The sequence below is a fragment of the Neoarius graeffei genome, chromosome 26 (assembly GCF_027579695.1).
Source record: "Neoarius graeffei isolate fNeoGra1 chromosome 26, fNeoGra1.pri, whole genome shotgun sequence".
Classification (NCBI taxonomy): Eukaryota; Metazoa; Chordata; class Actinopteri; order Siluriformes; family Ariidae; genus Neoarius; species Neoarius graeffei.
This window is the reverse complement of record NC_083594.1, coordinates 52721942-52748473: the sequence shown is the minus strand read 5'-3', so window position 1 is coordinate 52748473 and position 26532 is coordinate 52721942. Positions and strand designations below refer to the sequence as shown.

General features: G+C 41.4%; 1 protein-coding gene across 1 annotated transcript in view; it reads right to left on the bottom strand.

The window, feature by feature from the left end:
• Positions 1 to 25692, bottom strand: part of itpr1b (inositol 1,4,5-trisphosphate receptor, type 1b) — a 167953-nt gene extending 142261 nt beyond the window's left edge. The window contains 3 exon segments of the mRNA XM_060910776.1: positions 14210 to 14280; positions 22693 to 22805; positions 25512 to 25692. Coding sequence (XP_060766759.1) covers positions 14210 to 14280; positions 22693 to 22784 — 163 coding nt within the window. The 5' untranslated portion in view covers positions 22785 to 22805; positions 25512 to 25692.
• Positions 25693 to 26532: the final 840 nt, after the last annotated feature.

The following is a 26532-nucleotide window of genomic DNA, read 5'->3' as shown; positions in this document are numbered from 1 at the left end:
CTGACAGCTTCGACAACTCTCATCTTTGCTGAAGCAGGTGTTCATTTCATACACCAGACGCAAATGTAAAGCATCAAGGGAATATGCTATGATGAAATTTCCTGTGTGTTTTTTCTTTTCAGGAGTTGTTGCATTGCTGCAGCTTCTTTTCCAGTGCACCTCGTGTTATTTTACTGATCTAGTCTCAATAAAAAAAATAAATAAATAAATAAATAAAATGAACGTAACTAATCAGGATCTCTGTGCATCTCTAACACACTGATACGCACAGCACCTGATGCATCATGAAAGAGCCATTTTTAAAAACATCTCAACCTCAGCTCACGACCTCCAGCCTACACCATCACACCTCAGTGACCAAACAGGAAATGCATCAACTACAAAGATCCTTCAAACTCTGATGGTGTGCTGTGACGGCAGTAAACACGTTGAGAGAAGTGCACTGAAAAATGGTCTGCATGTGCACCAAATCTTCAAACTGTCAGTTAAGTTGACGAAAATAGTGTAAATAAATCATTGAGTCGAAAAGGAAAAAAAAATGCAAATGGCTAAGTGCACCTCACATCACTCACTCAATATTCCAGCACTGTTCATGCACACCTCGCACACCATCTGTGAACGTGAAACTGAAAGCATGACAACATTGCTTATGGCTTACATATACGAAAATTTCATGTTAGGTCACTTAAAAAAATTATAATGACAATCAGAATAGTAAAAATAATTCAATTTATATGCACATACTAAATTGGTATTGTGCTTTTATTCAAAATCAACAGCATTTGATATACTGTAATTTCCATGTTCAACCAGAGCAAATGAGCAATGATATTCCACCTCACATCACTCACTCAATATTCCAGCACTGTTCATGCACACCTCGCACACCATCTGTGAACGTGAAACTGAAAGCAGTCTTCAGAAATATGAATACATCGATCAGTAACGTAACTTTTTCCCCTCTTTGATTGATTTTCAATGTTCAGCCTTTTTAAACGCTCATTGTTCGCTAGTGGGCACACTGGAAAATAAAAGTTGTGTCGCATTCGGGTGAAAAAACCGCACGAGTTAATGAAAGAAGCGAACAATGTTTTCAGGAGATCAAAAATACTTAAGTGTCTCAACACGTTCATTCATAAAACATGCAGCCAGTAGTCATGCGTTTCCTGCTCTGAGGACTTTTGTTGCGTAGAAGTGTGTGGAAGTGTGAGAAGGGCCAAAAAGTGGATAAAATTGTCTGCAAAATGAAAGGCTGAATTCAAATGTCAAACGATCCTCCAGAGTTCGATCTTGTGGTTGCTAAAGGTCTACTCCTCTCACCCTCAGGCCAGCCGAGCATAGCGCGTCAGTGTTGTCAGAGCACAAGACCAGCATTGTTCGAGATACAGTATCTCTAACAGGCCTGATCCTCCAGTTCCTCATTTGGAGACCCAGTGGGCCATTCAGTAGCAGAGGCAAAAAAAAAAAAAAAAAAAAAAAAAAGGGGGGGGGGGGGGAGGGGGGGGCAATCACTCCAGAAGCTGGTCAACACGTGGTTTAGAATTTACTCCTTTATTTACTGTCTTAGAGACTCTGGGAGGAACTGGCGTCCTATCCAGGATATATTTCTGACCAGACCCACAGTGACCTTTGACAATGGTTAACCAGCTAACCTGACACACTTGAGTCATGGTCTGATAAAGCCTGTGACGATCGAGCACTGAGCATCCTGAACTGTTTAGCCTTTCAGATGCCGCAGTGCTACTTTTAATGCATGGTTTTCAGAGATCTCTTAGTGCCCGAGTCAAGTGACAGCAGCACTCAGCGCTAGGCCGTACGCCCAGACTCACTTAACAAAAGAGGAACTTTTCCTGCCATTTGCATTGTGGATCCGTTACATTCGTACAGGCTGTCGCTGACTTTCAACAGCTCACCACAGTTTGAAAGCACGCAGAGAAGCAGAAGCACAGTTGCAGAACTGGTCAGAATAAAGGTTGTGTAAGAGTTGATTTGCTTGTGTATGGACTTCTATTTAGCCCTCATTTTCATACTCCCTGCTGGGTAATGCTTTGCCTTTAAACTAGGCACGAGTCCACATTTTGAAAATCCAATATTCTAGACAGAGTTGTAGGAAAGCGTGGCATCGGGGAAGTGGTGTTTGTGCAGGTTGTGCTCATTTTTGCACTCTGTTTATGTCATCAAGACTGTGTATTAGGTGAAAATCTGAAAGCTATTCAACAGTTGCAAAAGCCATATAAGACCAAAAACAAAATCAGTGTATTCTCGTCACTCCAAACGCATCACTAGAGTATTTTAGACTTGCGACACGATAAAACGTACCAATGACTACTGCTAAATAACCAGTGAGTCAAACGCTCTTCAATCTTTGAATGTTAACCTGAGCAAACAAGGTCAAATTTGATTTTGATTCGACGTTATCGCTATAAATAGCACTACGGACAGCTCTGTCTGTCTCTCTAAACTTGTGTAGCTGGTGTGACATGATTTCGTATCTAAATCAAATAATGCTTTGCAAAATTCAAGAGAGTAAATTTGTCAGAAATGCCCATGCTCAGATTCAAGCATCATTTCCTGCTTCAATATTTTCCCCACAGTTCACATGGGCTTTGAAAAACCACATCCCAGCGCTCATGTGTGAGAGAAGTTGAATGACACTGTGGTCAATTCAGAATATATGGTTACAGGAAGTGTCGTTCACGTCTGACAAAACCTTACACAAGGTTTGACACAAATTCTTTCGGTTCACGTTGAAGTTCAGCAATACGTTGAAAGTGAAGTATGATGCAGTATACAGCCGTTCCTTCAACAGAAGTCCTTCATTGGCTGAAAAACCTGCTGCGTTGATGCGCATTCAGTAACGGGCTGAATATCCAAAACGTATTTCGTGCACTAAGGCAACTCATTTTTGATTTTTCAGATCACGGATCCGCCGACGGCAGTTAAATACTACTGCTAGAAAAATAAAAAGTCTGTGCGTATTTTTACCGCCGAAACGTACAAAAAGAAATGTAAAAAAAAAAAAAAGTTACATATTTTTCTTGTAACAGCACTGTATCCCTGGTACTAGGTCATATTTCTTTAAGTAAAAAGTATTAGAATCGCAAATACAAAAGACAATGTGTGTTGTACATATCCACTTCAGCCACGTCCGAAAATGAAACTATTTACGACATTGAGCATTCACTTGAATGTTTTTATGGTATTTACGACCACTTTACGACAGTGTCAACCTCGTGCTGACCATGGCTGACGCTGACAGCATGGATTCCGAGCTATCACCTCAACTGTACGTAAGCATAAAGTGTGGTAAAGTCTTTTCACTGTCTCACTAACCAAAACGTGGGCGATTTTGTCTCTCAAGCGTTGAAAGTAAATAATGAAAAGATCAAAACGATCTTTGGTTCTCAGAAAGAAGGTGATGTAATGAGCGCGATGCCGAATATGCCTGCCATAACGTTAGTTCGCGATTTTGGCTGCAAGTATCTGACTGTGGAATTAGAAGAGGATGGTGCTGCAGAGAGTCCTATCGAATCAAGTAGCACGAACGTATCAGCCTTCGATGTGCTCATGAGAGCTCAACGGTCATATGACCACATACCTTCAGAGAAGTAAGTACTGGAATGCTAGTCCGTGTTATAAACTTATACACAAGAACACACGCAATGTATGTATGTATGTATGTATGTATGTATGTATGTATGTATGTATGTGTGTGTCTCTTGAATTTAAATTATTTTATCATCTTAATCCGACATTGAAATTTTGCCATGCAAACAAACAAAAAAAAAAAAATTAGACAAGGACACTTATTTTTATTTCGACCGACATCAAAAATATGTTGAAAAAAAAATCCGTGAACCTAAAGATAAAAAAATGGGTGGCCTAATGAACCAAAATCCAGACACACCACTTTAGATTGACCATTGAATATCAAAGTGCTTGCATGGAGAATCTTAATATGCTGCTAGTGTTTCAGCAGTTTTCCTTTTTCACCATCATTTGTGTCATGAAAATACATGACAAGTATTGTTCCATCATGTTACTGGTTGCTGGTCTTATGACTCGCTGTATGAGAGAAGAACCTGCACTGCCTCCTCCTACACTGCAGCAGAGACATCATTCCTCCAGCTCAAGCAGCTCACAAAGGCTCAACTTTTTATCTCTCTGAAACTCTCCAGGTGTACTGACACCAAGTAGAATTATTCTTAAAGCGTCACATCGCTTTGCAAAAAAGTGTATTTATTGGCCCATTAGGTTTAATCATCTGTTTTTGCCCATATAAGATTTGGTTACGGCTGAGAAGCCGTTTGAACTCGTACACCGACTGATGCAGAGAGATGCAGGTCTCTGGACATCGAAGCCCTCAGTGGTGCACCAGTGGAGGTTTCTCCATCTCAGCTCCTGAGCTCAATTAGCCTAAAATCTTCAAATTAACAATGAAAGCCTGCGAGTTGAGGAAATCCAGTGTGGTGAGCATACATCACTTGTCCTCCTGTTGGTTTTCCAGAAAGAACTCCCAGGTTGCAGCAAAGATTAATACTTGGATGCAGAAACCTTCTCATATCTAGATATCCCTTAAAAAAAAAAAAAAAAAAAAACACCACACATCACATTCACACATACTTATTCACTATGTAGTGCACTTTTTAGGCCATTTTATAATCCATGTCTGAACACATAAGGTGGTATATCCAGTGCACGACAGCAGGCTGGTTTAAAAAGTTCAGTTTATAGGGATTTGGGAAGCAGACACTATTTCAAAACATGGCGTACGTTTTGTGATCATTTCAACATTTTTTTTTAGCTCTGCCTTTCGTCAGCACTGGTTTCAAACTGGCAGTGCTGATAAAGCTCGGGTTTGTAAAACTAACGACGCAAAATTTCACACAACTTTTGTTTCTGACTACTCTCTCTTCCGTCTTGTCAGATTTTAAACTCATGCTCTAAGTGGCAGTGAATGCTGTCCATGTGCTAATTGCTCATTTTGACAATTTTTCAATGTGAGCACACAATCTTGGAAAACAATCACACTGTGTGAATTATACATGCGTACTGTAATTCCTGTTATTTTTCTTCAAATATTCTTGAAATCTCGAAGTTCTTGAAAGGTTGTGAAATGTATTTAAAAAGTACTTGAGTATATTTTCATGTTTTTACATCTTCACATCAGTAAAGTAGATCTACGGGCTCCTGAATGGTGCAACAAAAATGTGTTCGCCATATTGATGGCTCTGGACCCTTGCGGTTTTGCTATTATGGCTGAGGACTACAATCACCATGATAACTTTAGAACTGCAGTTGTCATGAACAGTTTTGCACTCAAGTCTCCATCAATGAACAGTTGATCACTTCAACAAAACAGACTTCATGCTAAAACTATAATGAATTTCCTGGTTACACAATTACAGAAGCAAATTATTTATAATAATTTTTCCCCCCTTCCCACACTATGTGGCGCATAGGGTGCCGCCGATCTCAGTTTCCGTACCTCTTGGCCTCTCGCCTATTATACAGCTAGGGTTATCATCCAGATGAGGATGGGGGTTCCCTTTTGAGTCTGGTTCCTCTCAAGGTTTCTTCCTCATGTCATCTGAGGGAGGTTTTCCTCGACACAGTCGCCATGGGCTTGCTCATCAGGGATAAAATTAGCTCATGTTTAAAGTCTTGAAATTTCTGTAAAACTGCTTTGCGACAATGTCTGTTGTTAAAAGCGCTATACAAATTAACTTGACTATTGTCAAGAGGATATCGCGAGTTTGAACGCCACAGCCGGGAGACGAAGAGATCAAAATCAGCCATGCTCTCCGAGGGGGACGAAGGGGTGGTATACGCTCTCCATCCCCCTTATCAATCCTTGTAACGCACGCAATCATGAGCATTTGTGAGCTCATGCATGCAGAAGAGGGCAGATAAAGCTTTCCTCAGAGTGCCTTATACCGACCTGTGACACTGCCTGAGCAGCAGTTTAAAAAGATTCAGTTGACTGGCTTCACGTGACACGGAGGAAGCATTCAGCATGACTGCTTTGACCCTTTCGGATTGGTAGCCATCTTTCATCAGAGAGGCTAAACAAATGGGTGGGAGTTGGCCCAAAATTTGGGTAAAAATCCCCAAAAATAAAAAGAGATTTGTTTATTTTTATATGTCATGTTAGTACTATACTGTATGGCATTACAACCTAGAAAAAAATTGAAATATGAGCTTTATGTAAATCTGGGCTTTTCACTGGTTTGTAAAAAAGTGTTACACATCTCCAGTGGCCAGTCATTTTGATATATTTTCCCCTTTTGCACACAAAATGAAGGGCATGAAGGACAGCAAAATTAAGGACACAGAAAAACAAGTTTAGCTCCCAGGATAGTCTTTTTAAACAGAATTGATCTCTCTCTCTCTCACACACACACACACACACACACACACACACACACACACACACACACACCTTTCAAATGTAAAATGAGTGATGTTAAAATTGAAACATTTGGACTTAGGTTTCTGTTCTTGTCCAGTTCGGCTTCTGAGTATTTCTTCAGTTTGTGTTTCAAAAGTTCACGTATTTGAATCGCGATACACTGAAATCAAAGAAAGTCGTGTTAACACACAAGACCCCACGACGCCTGCCTCATAACTGGAATTTCTCTTCATCTGATGTCACTGCTGCACCACTTTGCTATGTGGCCAAATAAGGTGTGAAAGACCGAGTGAAATGGGGACATCCTTTCAAGAGTGGTGAAAAACTAAATCCCAGACTAAAATTCTCTCTCTCTCACACACTCACCTCAGACACGTTCAAATACTTGTCCTGCTGGTGCCTACATCAACCCACACACCCCCACACAAGGCACAGTCGATCCTCATCAAATGTCAGTGTGTGTAGTTTTTCCTGTTTCTCACACCACACACACAGACCATCATCCAAAACACACACACACACACACAACACCAGTCTGGCCAACTATAAATCATCCAGCTTCTTCCACACCCACGAGGCATGGCGCCCCAGAGCCATTTCCGTTAATGAACGGCCTTGGCTCTCAATACATCAACATCAAGAACAGAATTAGGTCTTATGGAGCATGCACCACAACATGTGCACATACGTCACTCAAGTCACCAAAATTCAGGAGAAATCACCATGTGGTACACACGAGATACCATGAGATTCGCAGGTAGAATTTCATCAGTTCAATTCACTATAAAATGCTGCCTGAAAATCACTGGAAAACAGCCAATTTAGGTATTTGGGCATAACAAAAGGGAACGTTATTGTTGGACCAGTTTCCAAGTCCTTTGGATCTCTCAGGACTGAAAAACCCACACAGATGTTCTCGTCTTCCCAGTTGCTCCTTTCTGGACGTCTTTCAGCTGTGCCATTTAATTTATTCTGCCGTTTTGTAGCTGAAGCAGTTGTCAGCAACAATGGACCTAAAACTTCTACTAGCCCAAGGTCATCCAAAGATTGTAAAGGCAGCCTGTGAATAACAGACACACACGGTAACTCAAAGCCATCCTTCCTAATTGATAGACCCTGTAAGAAAATGCTGAAATTTAGCTTCTCATAACTGCCTAACACAGCTGCAACATGGACATTTGTATTTCAGGATGAAGCAGGCATTTGCTTAAAAGGATGGCCGCAGATTTCCAGCAGGGGGTGGTCAGATCATCATGGAAAGGTCAATGACATGTCGAGCTAAATTTGAACAAGACGCAGTACCAGTCAAAAGTTGGGACACACCTAATTCAATGGGTTTTTCTTTATTTTTATTAATTAAAAAGACACTTCATGTCTTACAGGAATGATGGATGTCGTTTCTTTTTACTTATTCGTTCGGTTCTTGATGTAATATGGATTATGACAGTTGTGGATGAAATAGGACTATTTATTATAGGGTATGTTTATTATTTACCAGTTCCCATTTAAGCTCGAATACATTAAGAAGGCAAGAAACTCGTCCACTAATTAACTTTTAACGAGGCACGCCTGTTAAATGAAAAACATCCCAGGCGACTACCTCTTGAAGCTGGTTAAGATAATGTCAATAGTGTGCAAAGCGTCATCACGGTAAACGCTGGATATGCTGAAGAACCTAAAATATCACACTTTTTTTTTTTTATTATACACGGTTTTGTTTACCACATACTGTAATTCCATCCATGTTCCACGTTATTTCATAGTTTTAATGTCTTCAGTCTCGTTCTACAATGTAGAAAATACAAAATACAGAAAAGCCTATGAATGAGTGTAGTGGGGTGGACAAACTTTTGACTGGCACTATATACTTTTACAAATAAAATAAACTTTCCTGTATAAAGTAAAAAAGTGATAAATGACTGAATTAATCATGGGTCATGTCATGAGATGATAGCTCGTAGCATGTTAGAATTGAATATAAATCAGTGTCTTCATCTTTAAAATGCCTTAAAAACACAAAGCGAACAGACACACGGTCAGAAAATCACAAGAGGAAGAACATCTAAGATTAAGTTAGACGACAAAATCTCCGAAGCAGGAAACGTTCTCCAAGTACAGCGAGGAATATTTAATTTGTAATATTTAGATTAATATATGTATGGACAGTGACAAAGCAGCGTTCTTCGGAAGACGCTGAGGAGCAAAGTATGAAAACCTGGCCATAAAGACCAAACAAGGCAAGGGTGCATCGATTAAAACATCAACACGAGCTGCAAAAGAGGACAACACACTTTCCACCTGCAAAAGATTCACTTAACGTCAACCTGCTTAACAGCTTCAGGGGTACTTTTGGCAGATAATATAGATAGAAACAGTGCAGCTAAGAAAAGTTCAGAACCCCTGCCATCGTTCATTATTTTATTAATTCACGTTTGGTCACATGGACAGAACTGAGCAGTGTGTCTTTAATCGCCCTTAGCCAGCGACCAGTGTTCTGACAACTAGTTACTATTATAAGACATCAAACAAACAAACAAACAAACAAACAATCAACAGGAAACATTCGTTTACATGACAGTCTGGAGTTAGTGCTACATTGAGCAAGGTGGTTTTCATTTCTCCATTCCTTAGTAAAGTGCTCTCAGGCACAATCACTTGCCATTTTGCATGCTACGTATGCCGTTCCAACAACCTGCTGGTTCACATGCTTGACATTTAAAATGTGGTAGGCTTGTTCCTGATCAAAAACATGAAAAAGCACACACACGCACACTTCTACATCTTCTAGAATAGGACAGGATCAAACCTTACTGAAAAACAGAAATGAAATGACACTGAAGAAAATGTGCCATTCCTGTGATAAAGCAGCACATGCATTCTCTTATTTGTTTTCCAAAGAAAAAACTAAACAAATAGAACACTAGTGAGTTATGCCGGAATCAGACTACATGATATTTGTCTTTCATGAGGGTCACCATGTCAGATCAGGCAACCGTGGTGCCATAAATTCTTGCCATGTCTTGGTTGGGAGACTGCTTACAGTACATCCTTGCGTGTTGGGCGGGCAAGGTGGTGTAGTGGTTAGCACTGTCGCCTCACAGTAAGAATGTTCTGGGTTCGAGCCCAGTGGCTGACAGGGGCCTTTCTGTGTGGAGTTTGCATGTTCTCTCCGTGTCTGCGTGGGTTTCCTTCGGGTGCTCCGGTTTCCCCCACAGTCCAAAGACATGCGGTTAGGTTAACATGGGGCAGCCATGGCCTGAGGTCCAGCTCAAGTGCCCTTGAGCAAGGCACTCAACTCCCAACTGCTCCCCGGGTGCTGTAGCATAGCTGCCTGCTGCTCAGCGTGTGTATGTGTGCGCGCTCACTACTCACTTGTGTGTTCACTGCTTCAGATGCAGCAGAGGAGGAATTTCAATGTGCTTCAGTGTGCGTGTGACAAATAAAGGCTTCTTCTTCTGATGGAAAAGATAACGCTGCTCTCTTTTGTCGGGGAGGAGGGTCAAGAAATTGTCAATCATGGCTATCAGGGAACACGTGGTACAAGTTATCAAACTAGTTGAGGGAAAAAAAAACAAAAATTCTGACATGATAGACTTTTTGTCAGGATCTCATTGGGCATCCCAGACACTGTTCTTCCATTATGTCACACTATAAGGCCAGTTTGTTGTTCCCCACGTTCATATTGGAGCCTTGACGCTGGAAATCTGTCGCCCAACAAAATCATGAGTTCATGTCGTCTGATCCCAGTATAAGGTCTGTTTCAGGAGATCCTCCAGCGTGTACCATTCTGCACCATCAGCTAGCCAACTGAACTAGTTCACTGAAACTTTCACTATAACACACATACAGTACTCTGTTGCTCACACTCTGGCCTTACTGATTTCCTGCAAAGTAAGTGACACAGTCCAACAATCTTGCATTACTGAAAAACAACTACATGGTGTGAAAAACACCCATTTTTGTTTCATCAGTGCATCTTTACTCCCAGTACACGACAAAAATCACTACTCCTGGGTTTCAGCAGACTCCATGAAAGCTTAACGAGGTTTAATGCCCAGGTAATAATGCAGAGATGATGCCACAGTTACAGGTCATTAGGAAAATAAAGGTAAAAGGTCATTCTCATTCACGCATCTGCAGAACCCAAACCATCATCTTTTGATATGTGGCACTAATCAGAAGGGACGAATCATGATGAATCCATGAGCAGAGAGGCAGAAAAGGGGCTGCAGGATAACAGCAGAGAGGAGGGGTTGGCCTACTCATATTCACAAGCCTACAGGGGGCCTAGGTGAGCGGAAGGTTAATGAGCTGCTCGCTGGCTTCATTTTTTACTCAGCACATTAACTCACATCTTGGCTGTATAAGCCAGGAGCCACTGGGAGCTGCACACCGAGTCAGCGCTCAGCTTTACATACATCATAACTATCCTAACTAAAACATTTAATGCATAAGGAATAACACACAACAGACTGTGCTGCAATACAAAAACAACACGTCTGGTGGGTTTTCACATAACCACACTGTCTGAAGCGTGTTATTCAGCTTTCCCACAGCAATTTGCCAACAATGTTACAATGCTTAATTTATTAATGTCCCAAATGTTGCACATTTTAAAAGGTTTAGAGGTCAGAACACAGCATCCGAGAGACAAGTTAGTCCCGGTTGTCACTTCTGTCATAGCTGTTCTCACCATTATTCTCTCACCAACCTCACTCATTCAATCGCTCTTTCTTTCTGAAAAAGCAGCTTGTCATTTTAGAGAAATCAGAAAGCATAAAGACTTTCCTGAGCGGACAAATTTCACAAAGCGCAAACACTCAAGACTCCCTCAATATTAAATTAATGTCTCCAAACCAAAAAAAGTCACCACATCCAATGATTTTTTTGGTTTACTTTTCTAAACATGTTTTTTTAAAGCCATTTATTATTTCATATTATTTGTGGAGTGTCTGCTGTACAAGTCATTGTGTTATAGAACTGTTACTATAGAAACGACAACAATATATTAGAACAAGTGCCTTCGTCTCTTAGTAAACATGTTGTTTGTATTAAAGCTGGAACTACCCATGCTGCTATCCAAAAAAAATAACGCACACCTTCTGACAAATCAGATTCGAGCACTCAATTTCTATCTCATGACATCATTGAATTTAATCTGGATACGCCTCCATGGCAATCAACACGGCTCACGTAATTAGACTAATTCCATCCATCCACTATCTGTAGCCACTTATCCTGTTCTACAGGGTCGCAGGAAAGCTGGAGCCTATCCCAGCTGACTATGGGTGAGAGGCGGGGTACACCCTGGACAAGTAGTCATCGCAGGGCTGACACAGAGACAAACAATCACTCACACCTACGGTCAATTTAAAGCCACCAGTTAACCTAACCTGCATGTCTTTGGACTGTGGGGGAAACCGGAGCACCCGGAGGAAACCCACGCGGACACGGGGAGAACATGCAAACTCCACACAGAAAGGCCCTCGCCGGCCACGGGGCTCGAACCCGGACCTTCTTGCTGTGAGGCGACAGTGTTAACCACTACACCACCGTGCCACCTAGACTAATCCTCTTTTTTTCAAAATAAAGATCAGAATAGTAAGGAATTTCCTGATAAATTTAAGATGCAAGATCGATGGAAAGGAGTTCTGGGAGCTGTGAATGGACCAAAGCAAACACGATACCTGGACCGGAATCCCAGGTCACTCGGACCTCATCCAGGCCACAGAATGGTTTGTAAACACCATCCGTGTTCTCTACAAATATGAAGGCTCATAAGCTGTCAGCTGTAGATCAGACTGTGTTTTTATGTTATTCTCTAATCTACAGTGGTACTTTAAAGTTTGTGAACCCTTTAGAATTTTCTATATTTCTGCATAAATATGACCTAAAACATTATCAGATTTTCACACAAGTCCTAAAAGTAGATAAAGAGAACCCAGTTAAACAAATGAGACAAAGATATTAGACTTGATCATTTATTTATTGAGGAAAATGATCCAATATTACATATCTGTGAGTGGCAAAAGTATGTGAACCTTTGCTTTCAGTATCTGGTGTGACTCCCTTGTGCAGCAATAACTGCAACTAAACGTTTGCGGTAACTGTTGATCAGTCCTGCACACCGGCTTGGAGGAATTTTAGCCCATTCCTCCATACAGAACGGCTTCAACTCTGGGATGGTGGTGGGTTTCCTCACATGAACTGCTCGCTTCAGGTCCTTCCACAACATGTTGATTGGATTAAGGTCAGGACTTTGACTTGGCCATTCCAAACTTCCAACTTTAATTCCAACTTAATTCTTCTTTAACCATTCTTTGGTAGAACGACTTGTGTGCTTAGGGTCATTGTCTTGCTGCATGACCCACCTTCTCTTGAGATTCAGTTCATGGACAGATGTCCTGACATTTTCCTTTAGAATTTGCTGGTGTAATTCAGAATTCATTGCTCCATCAATGATGGCAAGCCGTCCTGGCCCAGATGCAGCAAAACAGGCCCAAACCATGATACTACCACCACCATGTTTCACAGATGGGATAAGGTTCTTATGCTGGAATGCAGTGTTTTCCTTTCTCCAAACATAACACTTCTCATTTAAAACAAAAAGTTCTATTTTGGTCTCATCCGTCCACAAAACATTTTTCCAATACCCTTCTGGTTTGTCAATGTGATCTTCAGCAAACTACAGATGAGTAGCAATGTTCTTTTTGGAGAGCAGTGGCTTTCTCCTTGCAATCCTGCCATGCACACCATTCTTGTTCAGTGTTCTCCTGATGGTGGATTCATGAACATTAACATTAGCCAATGTGAGAGAGGCCTTCAGTTGCTTAGAAGTTACCCTGGGGTCCTTTGTGACCTCACCGACTATTACACGTCTTGCTCTTGGAGTGATCTTTGTTGGTCGACCACTCCTGGGGAGGGTAACAATGGTCTTGAATTTCCTCCATTTGTACACAATCTCTCTGACTGTGGATTGGTGGAGTCCAAACTCTTTAGAGATGGTTTTGTAACCTTTTCCAGCCTGATGAGCATCAACAACGCTTTTTCTGAGGTCCTCAGAAATCTCCTTTGTTTGTGCTATGATGCACTTCCACAAACATGTGTTGTGAAGATCAGACTTTGACAGATCCCTGTTCTTTAAATAAAACAGGGTGCCCACTCACACCTGATTGTCATCCCATTGATTGAAAACACCTGACTAATTTCACCTTGAAATTAACTGTTAATCCTAGAGGTTCACATACTTTTGCCACTCACAGATATGTAATATTGGATTATTTTCCTCAATAAATAAATGACCAAGTATAATATTTTTGTCTCATTTGTTTAACTGGGTTCTTTTTATCTACTTTTAGGACGTGCGAAATTCTGATGTTTTAGGTCATATTTATGCAGAAATATAGAAAATTCTAAAGGGTTCACAAACTTTCAAGCACCACTGTACAACGCTGAAGAAGACTATCAGGCATATCTATACAAGTCTTTTGATTTACACCCTGCCCAACAGAAGCATGAAAAAATCTGTCAGTCCAAAACAAAGTGTTTTATACACCCAGTACCAAATGCATCCTGCAGACGCTATGAGACTAATGAGGTAACAGCAGCAGATGGGTATAAGCAAGCTGTCGCTGTAAATCTCCAGCTCCAACACTTTCATAAACCTTTTGTTGTGATGTACTTCTTGGGCACCGTGAAGAACAATCCTTTTTCTATGGAGCGTCAAAGAAAGAAATTGGCTCCTTGGAGAGATGGAGGAGAGGAATTAGAAAATTAAGAAAGAGAGGATGGTCTTACCGCGAAACTTCTTCGGAGGGCTGTTCAGATCTCCAGCTTCTGGTTGAACAACACAGCGATCGTCCACTAGGCTGCAATCAGAGAAAAATAAATAAACAAAACACACAAAAAGTTTGGGCACCGTTGCTGAAAATGTCTGTTACTATGAATAGTTAAGTGAGCAGAAGATGAACTGATCACCAAAAGGCATACTGTAAGGGTAAAGACAAGACATTTCTTTTCAATGTTTTATGCAGGATTTGTGTATTATTTTTGTTTTGTACACCTGGAGAGTGAAAAAAGAAAAGGAACACCATGCAAAAGTTTGGGCACCCCAGTACATACGAGTTCTCAGGTAACTTTTACCATGGTTCCAGACCTTAATTAGCTTATTGAGCTGTGGCTTGTTCAAATTCTTCATTAGGAAAGGTCAGATGATGCAGATTTCAAAGCTGTATAAATTCTCTGACTCCTCAAACTTGTCCCTAAAATCAACAGGCTCCTCTAAGCAACTCCCTCGCATTTTGAATAATAAAATAATCGATGCTCACAAAGCAGGAGAAGGCTACAAGAACGTAGCAAAGTGTTTTCAGGTAGCTGTTTCCTCAGATTGTAATGTTAAGAAATGGCAGTTAACAGAAACAGTGGAGATTCAAGGTGAGGTCTGGAAGATGAAGAAAACTTTCTGAAAGAACTGCTTGTTGGATCGCTAGACGGGTCAGCCAAGATCAGATGGACCTTATAGGTTCCAAAATAACAAAAAACCCAAGGTTACCCAAAATGGTCAAAACTGTGATATTATGGGCTTGAACATATTGGGGTCCCATACCTAAAATTTCATGTAGCATTTTCTTTCCGTTTTGAAAATATACCTCATTTTATACATGCCCCATTCTGCTAGGTTGTTGACGTTACGGACACTACATTAAAAGATATAACGGGATAGATCCACTTAAAACACCTCAAAAGCAAATGTTGATGGGGCAACGAACTGTTATGCATAAAGTGCCCTGTGGGTCTTCTAGTTATGTGACACGTTATCAGGGACCCCGATATTAGACAGAGAAAAACAAAATTTCACAACACTTTATTAAAACTCCAATTATTGGGCTCACAAAACATCATTTTATGCATAGTATCGGCTTATTATACTAGTTCCTTAATTAATTGACAGTTGGTTGTCCTTTCCAACAAAGATTACATACCTTATATACTTGTTGAACAATGTTACACATAACGTTACGGACACCACACAATGTGTCTTGGGTTATTCCCAAAGTCACAACATGGGACGTGTTTCAGAGAAATGTTTTGTTTACAAAAGTTACCTTTTTTTTGCCGTTCTGCCACATCTTTCTGTGATTGCCCCTCTTTCCCACGGTAGTATGCTGTGGGTGTGGCATTAGGTGGGAAAAGTGCTTTTAAGGGATTCATCAGATCATTCAACTGACAGATAACAGAGCTGGTTCGGATCGAGCGGAGAAATATATTCGCTATGCAGAGAATAACGGCGTTTTTTAAAAGCAATGATGGTGGAAACAAGAATAAAAGAACGGATGAGGAAGAAAGTGTAGTGAAGAAAGCTAGAACGATGGGAGAAGGTGCGGGAAAATTATATGAGATGGAAAGCATACACCCCAGTGCAAACATTTAGATGGGAACATACCGTACAACACAGCAGAAAAACAAATAATATACAGTATGTACAAATGGTGCATGTCACAACACAGCAGAAAAACAAAGAATATATAAACAACTGGGCGTGTTGAGTTGCAGATGTTAATTGCACATTAGTTATAGAAACTCAGTTCAGCTACAAAACTCAGGATATTGCACTGTATTTGGTATTGCATTGTATTGGGTATGGATGTAAAAGTGTAGAAATATAAATATAAAATATACAAAAACTATAAAAACTAAAAAGTTGCTCTGTGAGGTTGCACTGTAATAAGTATTGCACTGTATCAGGTAAGTGTGAGAATATTGTCCTTTTAGGTCCTTGTTGGTGCATTGTTGCATCTGCCAGAAGTGGCATCAGTCAGTGCATGTAATTAGCCTTTTTCACATTACGTCACTTGCAGAAGAACCTCACATCCGTTTTCAGCCTTTTGAATGGAAGAAGAGGCGGCATGCTAATCTGCTGGCTAACAAGTAGCAACCATAGAAAGTCAGTAAACTTCCTTTCCAAAACAAGGCAGATAGGTGACTGGAATGGTCACTAACAATACGTAATGATAAACAACAATGCGCAATATTATCATCAATCTTATCTGTGAATGACACAGTTCTGTTAACATATGTTGCCGCCGTATACCTCTTCTTCCATTCAAAAGGCTGAAAACGGATACGAGTTCCCCTGCAAGTGACGTAATGTGAAAAAGGCTAATTGTTCAAGGTGGTTATGGCCTGTGGGAAAAAACTGTTTTTGAGTCTGTTGGTCCTTGCTTTGATGCACCTGTAACGCCTGCCTGAGGGCAGCAAGTCAAAGAACTCGGAGCCAGGGTGGGAGCTGTCCTTGATGATGTTGTTAGCTCTGCTGAGCTCTGCTCTCTGTTTAGCTACTGTTTGCTCATTCATTCAGTTGTTCGTTATTCATTTGTTTGTTCATTCATTCATTCGTTCATTCTCAATTGAATTTTGCGTTTTATGTGTTGGTGTGTCTAAGGTTTGTGCTGCAATAAACCTTTAAAATGAAAACCTACTTGTGCCCCCATTTTTTTCCCTGTGCTCCTAAAATTTTTAACTTAGGAGCACGTGTGCTCCTGAAAAAAAAAAAAAAAGTTAGTGTACAGCCCTGGTCGAGGGAAGCATGGATTTGAATAAATACCAGCAAATTCTGGAAGCAAAGCATCACACGATCTGTAAAAAAGTTGAAGTTAAAAAAAAGAGGATGGTCCTACAATAAGACGATGATCCAAAACACACCTCAAAATCTACAATGGAATACCTCAAGAGGCACAAGCTGAAGGTTGTGCCCTGGCCCTCACAGTCCCCTGACCTAAACATCATTGAAAATCTGTGGATAGATCTCAAAAGCGCAGTGCATGCAAGACAGCCCAAGAAACTTGTAGAACTTGAAGCCTTTTGCAAGGACGAAGGTGTGAAATTCCCCAGGTAAGAACTGAATGATTATTAGCTGGCTACTAAAAAAGTGTTTACAAGCTGTGATACTTGCCAAAGGGGGTGTGACTAAGTTCTGACCATGTCAGGTGCCCAAATTTTTGCTTCAAGTCCTTTTCATTTTTTGGTATTTTACACCTGTAAATGATGGAAATAAAAATGTAATCTTGTGGAAAATAAAGAAACGTGTCATCTTTACCCTTATGCCTTTTGGTAATCAGTTCATCTTCTGCTCACATAACTATTCACAGTAACAGACATTTTCAGCAAGGGTGCCCAAACTTTTGCATGCCACTGTACACACAGGTTACAGACATGCAAACGTTGCAGACAGAATTACGATTAATCCATTTCCTGGACAATGTGCTACTAAGGACTGACATGAAATCTGCAGCCTCCAGCTAGATATGCGGACAAACAAAATAAAGATCTGGCACTTATTACTTTGGAAAATGTAACATGGATGAGACAATGTACAGGGTGACACAAAGTGGAGGGGTCTTCAATCACCCTGAAGGGGTTTATTTTGCAAGAATGACCGGCTTGCTGTGCATTATCCTGCTTCTTACACAGCTACTTTTTTTTAAATCAATAATTTGGCATAAAAATACTGATTTAAAACTTGTTTCATTGCTTCTGCCAATTATGTGGCCCACAGCAACAATCTGTTATACAGATAAGAGACCACATATCAGCACTAACATTTCCATAACAATGCCTTTGTTACACCATTCGTTGTTTGTTTTGTTCCCTTAGCTTACTTCAACATGGACACAAACATAGCGGGAGCCAATTTATTAACAGTGATAGTCACCATTGTTATAAACAGGTGACCGGCGTCGCGTGAACCAAGTATTTCTGACACTGACTGAATTTTTTTTTAACCATTGACAGAAAAATCTGAAGGCCGTCCGTCATTTGGGTGATCTACCTTAACGTTAAGTAATTCAAAGACAACACTGTCAATAACAGTTGCAGGTCAAATGAGAACAATTCAGATCTTTTCTTGTCAATGGTTTATTCATATTTTAATTGTTTAATTTTGTAAAACTGCATTGTTCACATTTGCCTGCTTCGTCACAATGGCCATGGTGTTGAGTGCTCTCCGCTGTCATGGTGTAGAAAAAAAATTTGTGACCCTTCTGTTCATCTTTTCTCTCCATCCCCTCATAAATGCACACATTTACAATCTCTAAGTTTGTTCTTTTGGCCGATATTAATTTTTTTTACGAGAAAGTTGTGTTTGAAAATTAAATGGTTTTTAATGTCTCATTATCATGAAACAATGAAAATTAAAAATGACGGCTAGTAATAGATTATGAGGGAATTTTTACGACCCTGTCCGTCAAAATGGCAGACAAAGTCTAAAGGGGCATACACACAGGAAGCAATTTGCTTCTCAGCCATCTCACGATAAACCATTAAAATGCCCAATATGTCATTTATGAATAAATTAAACATTGTAATTTTGGCAAATTGCTGTGGTACAAACGGAATAACACAATCCACACCATGCCTGCCATCATACAAAAATAAGGCACTCTGACTGCGTGTTGTACTGCAGCACACCCCTCAGTGTGCACTGTTTTCATATAAGAGCATGGACTATCTTGGCACTTTTACACTGCCATGTCTGTGAGATGATGTAAGGATAAGCTTGAGGTTGACGGATCCTGGCGAGTTTGATCCATAAGAGAAAACAACGACTCACGTCAATTATTTGGTGATTAAACTGTCCAGCAGGACAAATGGTGCGTCTGCATATTTCATTAATATGCAGTCACCCTCTGCACACCGTCATCAGCAACCAGAGGAGCCTGTTCAGTGACAATGCTCCTTCCCAAGTGCAGGACGAACAGACTTAAAAAACTCCTTTGTCCCTCACGCCATCAGACTGTACAACTCCTCTCTGGGGGGGAGGAGGGGTAACAGGAGGACAGAGGACGGGAAGGAGCAGTAGCCTAGCCTAACAATAAGCAATACAATGTGCAATATAAAGTGCAATATCTTTCCTGCTTCCCCACACACACACACAAACCCCACTTCTCCCCCTTTCCCCCCCTTCCTCTCTTCCCCATATCTTATTCTTTTATATGTAAATACTTCATTTATTTTAATTTATCTAGAAGTTTCTCTCCATTTCTTTTCTCTGTTTATCTGTAATGATGCTGCTGGAATCTTAATTTCCCTGAGGGAACCCTCCCAAAGCAGGGTTCTCGCCAGCGCTTTATATGGTTGCGGCCCGCTACGCTAAAATTTCAGACCGCAACGGTAATTTCCCCCCGCTACGCTAAATTTTTAATATAGCGTAACGGTTGTTTTCAGTTGTTCATCACCATCGCCAAAAGTTTTTTTTTTCCTGCGCACTTGAGCAGTTTTCAAGGTGTCAAAATCAGCCTACGTTTGTTAGGAAACCCATGCCTGGAAATCAGTTCCGAGAGAGAGAGAGAGAGAGAGAGAGAGAGAGAGAGAGAGAGAGAGAGAGAGAGAGATCCTGGCGATAACTTTCTCTTGAGCTGGACTTCGGTGAATGACAATGGATGACGGACCCCCTCGCAAAAAAAGAGACATTCGCTCTTTCTTCACAGTTAGAAATGTAAGTGCACCACTTCTACAGGTTTTCCATCACGCTTGAAAACTTAACCCAAAGCCCTTTGATGAATGAAAACGTCTACTTTGTAAGCAGGTTTAGCAATATGACAGGGCGCACGTATCGGATGATTAGCGCTAATTTACTGGATCCCACTGTGGCTAACATTAACACACTGGTAATCTGCCTGCATGCCATCCATCGTTATATTTCTATAAGGAGACAGGCACAAGAGAGGTTGGAGGAGATGAAGGAAAGGACATAGGAGGCATTTAATAGTTTTAGATTATATATTAATTATTTATTAAGGGGGCTGGGTGTATGTTATGCCTGAATGAAAATGCAATTTGTTTTTTTTTTATTTTTATGTGCTCAGGCATTTCTTAATTTCTTAATACAATAAAACATTCATTATCTCTTTGGTTGTGTCTGAGTTTACATATCTTTTGACAACACCCTTTGTAGTTCAGTGAAATACAACAGTAGGTAACACATTGCCAAGATCCAAAGATGTAACAATTTTCCATCAAGGATATACAACATAAAAAATGCAATTTATCCCCTCCAGGAACGTCAAATATGGCCAATTTTGGGCATGATTTTTCAAAATCTCCGCACCATCCCCCCGCTCGGTCGCTACGCTCCCTCGCCATAACCCATTACGCTAAAAAAAAATCCTGGTGAGAACCCTGCAAAGGGATCAATAAAGTTTTATCTAATCTAATCTAATCTAATCTAAATCTAATAGTAGTGGTGGAATAAAACAAATGCTGATTTTGTTGTAGCCTACAGTCAAAATATTGTCTGAATGTACTTGTTTATTTATTAAAGAATCCATATGTCTGTGAAATGGGTTATTTACCTCGCAAGTCATCGATAACTGTACTTGACAAATGATAACCTAATACTAAAAATGTTGATTCTACATAACCAGCTGTCCTCGCTTATTGTGCGATTTTCTTGTAGCTACCAATACGTCAGCCATCTGCCATCAGTGCATTATGTGATGCTGTCACTATGGCAACATTTACATGAGGCACATAACACCAAACAGCACAGTGAAAGCCAGGACCTAGGCTTCTAATCAACACAAATGACAGTTTCATGGTGTGAACATGACACTGAGGGGTTAGTGCTAAACAATGAAAACACACACGCACTCCTGAATTTACTCTGGTCACTTCATCATCTGGTGAAGGCAGCTGAAGCTACAGTTCCCTGAGCTACTCGCTCTGGCTGTTGTGTGGATTCAATACCACCCATCGTGTAAATCACAAAAACAAGAGGAGTTGTTGTTGTGTGTGTGTGTCTCCCTCTCTTCCCACTGCAATCACACATGGATGACCAACACAATCACGGACACCCATGTACACCTACACACACCCACGTTCCGTTTTACTGGCAGAATCGCAGGCCAGGTGGCTCATTACTTCCTGTCTTGTGTGAGGTCACTCAATGGCACACAGACAGAGCCACAAAGCTCTAAATATAGCTCCAGTTTGTCTCTCTCTCGCTCTCTCACGCACAAAAAAAAAAGGGAGAAAATTGATTACTGGACACAATTCCAAGGCATGTCGTCTTGACGAACGGGTGCTGTTAAGCCGTAGTTCTTCAAATCCACACACACAGTTTTGTTATCATTGAGGAGTGACATGAGGCAGTGCTGTGTCAATGAGCACGCGCATGTGTGTGCGTGCGTGTGCACGCCAGAGGGGTCATTCAGACAAGCCTCAGATTGGTAACGGGGTGGATTTGAGCAACATGACATGGCAGGGTGTGATTAAGCCCAATAGGAAGGTGTCTTCGGCTTGGAAGGGAAAAATAAATAAATAAATAAATAAATGCAGTGAAGCAGAGATTTCAGTTCAGTCAAGAAGGCAAGTGCAAACACCAGGGCAGGCCTCTTCCAGTCACACAATTAACCATCAGTCTCTCATCTCATGAATCATGTTTTCCCTAGATGCTCGTGATATGGTCATAAAAATCAAAGATTCTGGAAAGCACAACAGATATACTGTTAGCCTGGATAAGTGTATTGGCACACATCCCTGAAATAATTTTTCAGTGTAATATGAAAAAGTCCTTGTAATCCTAAAATACCCATAAATTTAGTCTTCAGACCTTCGGGCTACACAATGATGACTCCTTCACTCAATATTGTAATAATGATAAATTATCATATGTGGAACAAAAGATTTTTCAGCAGATTTGAAATAACCTGAATGAAAAGTCCATACTCCACCAGATGAATGAGAAATGAGAGGATTCTTCTTTTTAAATTAACACATACACACACATCATATATTCATATTATATATGACCACAGTTTGCAATTCTTGTTGATCCAGCCTACTTTGCCTTGCTATCTTTCGTTTTCTTGGCTACACAAGAAAACTCAATGTTCCAAGATGGGTCAGCTCATAACTTAACACACTGCAGATTTTTTTTAAGGAAAAAAAAGAAGATTAAAACTAAATATCTAGTGATATCCAATTAGTGAGATGTAGCTGCGCTCCTCAGTATCACAGATGATTTCTGATTAACTGAGGAAGCCAAAAATTACAATATTGATATTGTAGTCGTTGAAAAACATGCTTGAGTGATCTGCGGTTCTCTGAGGCAGATGCAAAACTCACAACTGGGACGTAAACCAGCACCGCTCTGGCTAAAAATAAAATCCTGGTGCACAGCCCTAATCTACTGAGCCACTGCCACCGTTTGGGTTGATTTCAGAGGAAGAAAAGCAGGGCAGCGCAGGACAGGACTGAAGAACAAAGAAAGAGTCAGAACATACCCCAGGGTGCTGATGAAGCCATTGGTGGAGCCCTCTGCATACAGGGAGCAGATGTCCCCGATATGGAGGAAACTAGACATCTTGTCTGACATTTTTCTCAGCTTTTCAGTCCGCTAAATAGAGAGAGAAAGAAAATGGCAGAATGTTATTTATACAAATATAAAACTCAAACAGGTCATGCAAATTTCCATTCCCAGTGAGCCAGTTTAATAATTAAACTAATAAGGTAATATATCGTTTTTATGACCACTAAGCTAAGTTGCGAGTGTACAATCATGCAAATGGGGTGGTCATAAGTGGGTTAGGACGATCCATGGCTTTTCCAGCGAGAGCACACAGGACTGCAGGGATAAAATCTAGAACATCACTCCCTTCCATTTTGAGGTGGCCTAGTTTTACAGAGAACTTGCACAGAATTCAAGGTCTGTTCACTGTCAAATTCGGGGGTCGGCCCGGCTTCACCTGAGCGAACAAGCAGCCGAGGAAGACAGATCGAAACCCAGAGGAACCCCGATTAGTTTATCGGCACAGTTCTAACAGTCGTAATTTTTTCATTTTAAAGAAAAGTTTTAAGATGCGAAAAACAGAGACTTTCCAAACAGCAGCTCAGAAGAATAAAGTGCACGTAGGAATAATTCCTTGGTCAGAAATTCAGTCAAGAATACAAACGTGAATGTTCATTTCACAGTTCAGGATTGCACCTTTGCAAGTTATGCCCCTTGAACACATTATGAAGCGTGTTCATAATGTGAACAGGCTTCTGCACAGAAGGAAATGGGAGGACACTAGACACACAAGTTCAACGGTTTCTCCCAGCCACAGACGTGCAGCCCACAGAGCATGTGATCAACAGTCACAAACCTGCCAGAATTAGGGTTGGGGTTAAGGTGATGTCGCAATAAATAGCCTGTCATGATACTTGTAGGTCTTTTCCCTGTACATCACAATATCTAAGGTCATTTAAAAAAAAAAAAAAAGTGCCAAGGGTCACTGTGGGTTGCGTCTCCGCTCCAGGGTCCCAAGTTTGAGCTTGAGTTTGGGTTAATGCATGTTCTTTCCATGTCCCTATGGGTTTTGCTCAGGTTCCCTGGTTTCCTCCTCCATCCCAAAAGCATCCATGTTACAGGATCAGCTATGCTCGGTGCTAAGGAGTGTTCCCCAGGATATATTCCTGACTAACACCCAACGTTCCCAGGACAGGCTCTGCTGCATCTATGGCAAGCTAAACCTGAACACTAGTGCCACTGGATCAGTCTGAACATCTGCAGACAGACATGTTGAACTGTGTACAATTTCCAGAGAAAAAGTGAACGGACAAGAAGAAAAAGTTTTCCAATCCTTTTAAAGCAACCAATGTCATCAATCGAGTTTGAGCCTGGTCAGGGTCGCACTGGATCCGGAGCCTATCCTGAGAACACTTGACCCAAACCGAAAGGTAGAAGAAATCCTCAAAGGGTTTGGATTGAAACACCATGAACAAATTCAATGAACAAATTTTTCTTCTTATGTTCTGCCATTCTTTGCAGAGTAGACATCAGACCTTAACAAGTAAGCTTTAACCACAGGTCATCGTTTGGTCTCAGGATGAACAAGACGGACTCATCTCATTATCTCTAGCCGCTTTATCCTGTTCTACAGGGTCGCAGGCAAGCTGGAGCCTATCCCAGCTGACTACGGGCGAAAGGCGGGGTACACCCTGGACAAGTCGCCAGGTCATCACAGGGCTGACACATAGACACAGACAACCATTCACACTCACATTCACACCTACGCTCAATTTAGAGTCACCAGTTAACCTGTGGGGGAAACCGGAGCACCCGGAGGAAACCCACGCGGACACAGGGAGAACATCCAAACTCCACACAGAAAGGCTCTCGCCGGCCACGGGGCTCGAACCCGGACCTTCTTGCTGTGAGGCGACAGCGCTAACCACTACACCACCGTGCCGCCCCAAGATGGACTCAACTTCCACAAATAAATAAGGGGAGTTTTATGAACACATGTTGAAGCTGAAACCCTGGTGTGATGTTGAGTGGAAAACACACACAGACACCTTTGAGTTTGGTTCTTCTTCTTTTTTTTTTTAGGGCAGCTGTTTGATCAACGGCACGCGCTGAAACTACCATGCCAACACTTCCGTTTCAGCACAGCTCATCTTCATACAGCACGTTCAAGGAGATGCTCCTGCTCCAAGCTGAAACCCAAACCACGCACATGCATCCCTGCAGCACCTCCTCAGAAACGGATGGAACCCTGGACTCGAGCCCAGAGCATGATTTCCATCCACCCGTGGGCTGTGACTCTATCACCTCCAGCTCTTCATCACTACTGAACCCATCATTAAAAAGGTGCTGCACTTCTTCTTCATCATCATAATACCTGGCTGAAAGGTCATGTTTACTCACTCAGGCTAAAAATCAAGCAGCAACAATAATAATAATAATAATAATAATAATAATAATAATAGCTCCTTAAGTTCAACACACTAGAGAATCAGCACTGGGCTCACGCGCTCGCTGGCGTTTACATTTTGAAATCTGGACCAACGAACTTTTTCCAACGGTCATCTCTGAGGAGAATCTGAGAATGCGTTAAAACAAAAAACTAAAGCTTCAAATATGCTATATGAGTGACCAAAATGGTGGAAAAAGGACGTATAAGATGTTCATCTGTCTCCATTATGACATTTTAAGCCTAAATAAACATATAAATAGCTTCCTAAAATGACCGCTGACTGAAATCTGCTGTGAGCTCGTGCACAGAGCCACAGCGGCTACACTACACTACACTACTCTATCAGCTGAGGGCTGAACTTTTACCTCCTGCGGATGGAGAAGGTGTCAGAACAGAAGATGAAACACGGCTCAGTCAAGAAGAGACAAAGTCCGGACGCTTTTGGCCGCTCGGTAAGTCCATGGTCGGCTCCAAAACAGCAAAAAGAGTCCAGTTATAAAGCCACCCGCGGCGGCTCGCTTGCCGGCTCAGTTTCTGCCCCTGACGCTCCGCTGCTCGCGCTCTCTCTCTCTCTATCTCTATCTCTATCCAACCTGCACGAGCTAAGCGAAGCTCCGCCCCTTTCTCTCTCTCTGCGCCTGTCGATGGGAAATGTAGTTTTATTTATTTTATTTTATTTTTTGAGGGTTTTTTTTTTTAGATTAGATTAGATTAGATTAGATTCACTTTATTCATCCCACATCGGGGAAATTCACGTGTTACAGTAGCAAGAAAATGTCAAACAGATAACAAATAAAACTGAAATAAAAATTAGACAAACGAAGGATTAAATAGAGTGCTCCGAGATCTCATCTCATTATCTCTAGCCGCTTTATCCTTTTACAGGGTTGCAGGCAAGCTGGAGCCTATCCCAGCTGACTATGGGTGAAAGGCGGGGTACACCCTGGACAAGTCGCCAGGTCATCACAGGGCTGACACATAGACACAGACAACCATTCACACTCACATTCACACCTACGCTCAATTTAGAGTCACCAGTTAACCTAACCGGTGGTGTAGTGGTTAGCGCTGTCGCCTCACAGCAAGAAGGTCCTGGGTTCGAGCCCCGGGGCCGGCGAGGGCCTTTCTGTGTGGAGTTTGCATGTTCTCCGGGTGCTCCGGTTTCCCCCACAGTCCAAAGACATGCAGGTTAGGTTAACTGGTGACTCTAAATTGACCGTAGGTGTGAATGTGAGTGTGAATGGTTGTCTGTGTCTATGTGTCAGCCCTGTGATGACCTGGCGACTTGTCCAGGGTGTACCCCGCCTTTCGCCCATAGTCAGCTGGGATAGGCTCCTGCGACCCTGTAGAAGGATAAAGCGGCTAGAGATAATGAGATGAGATGAG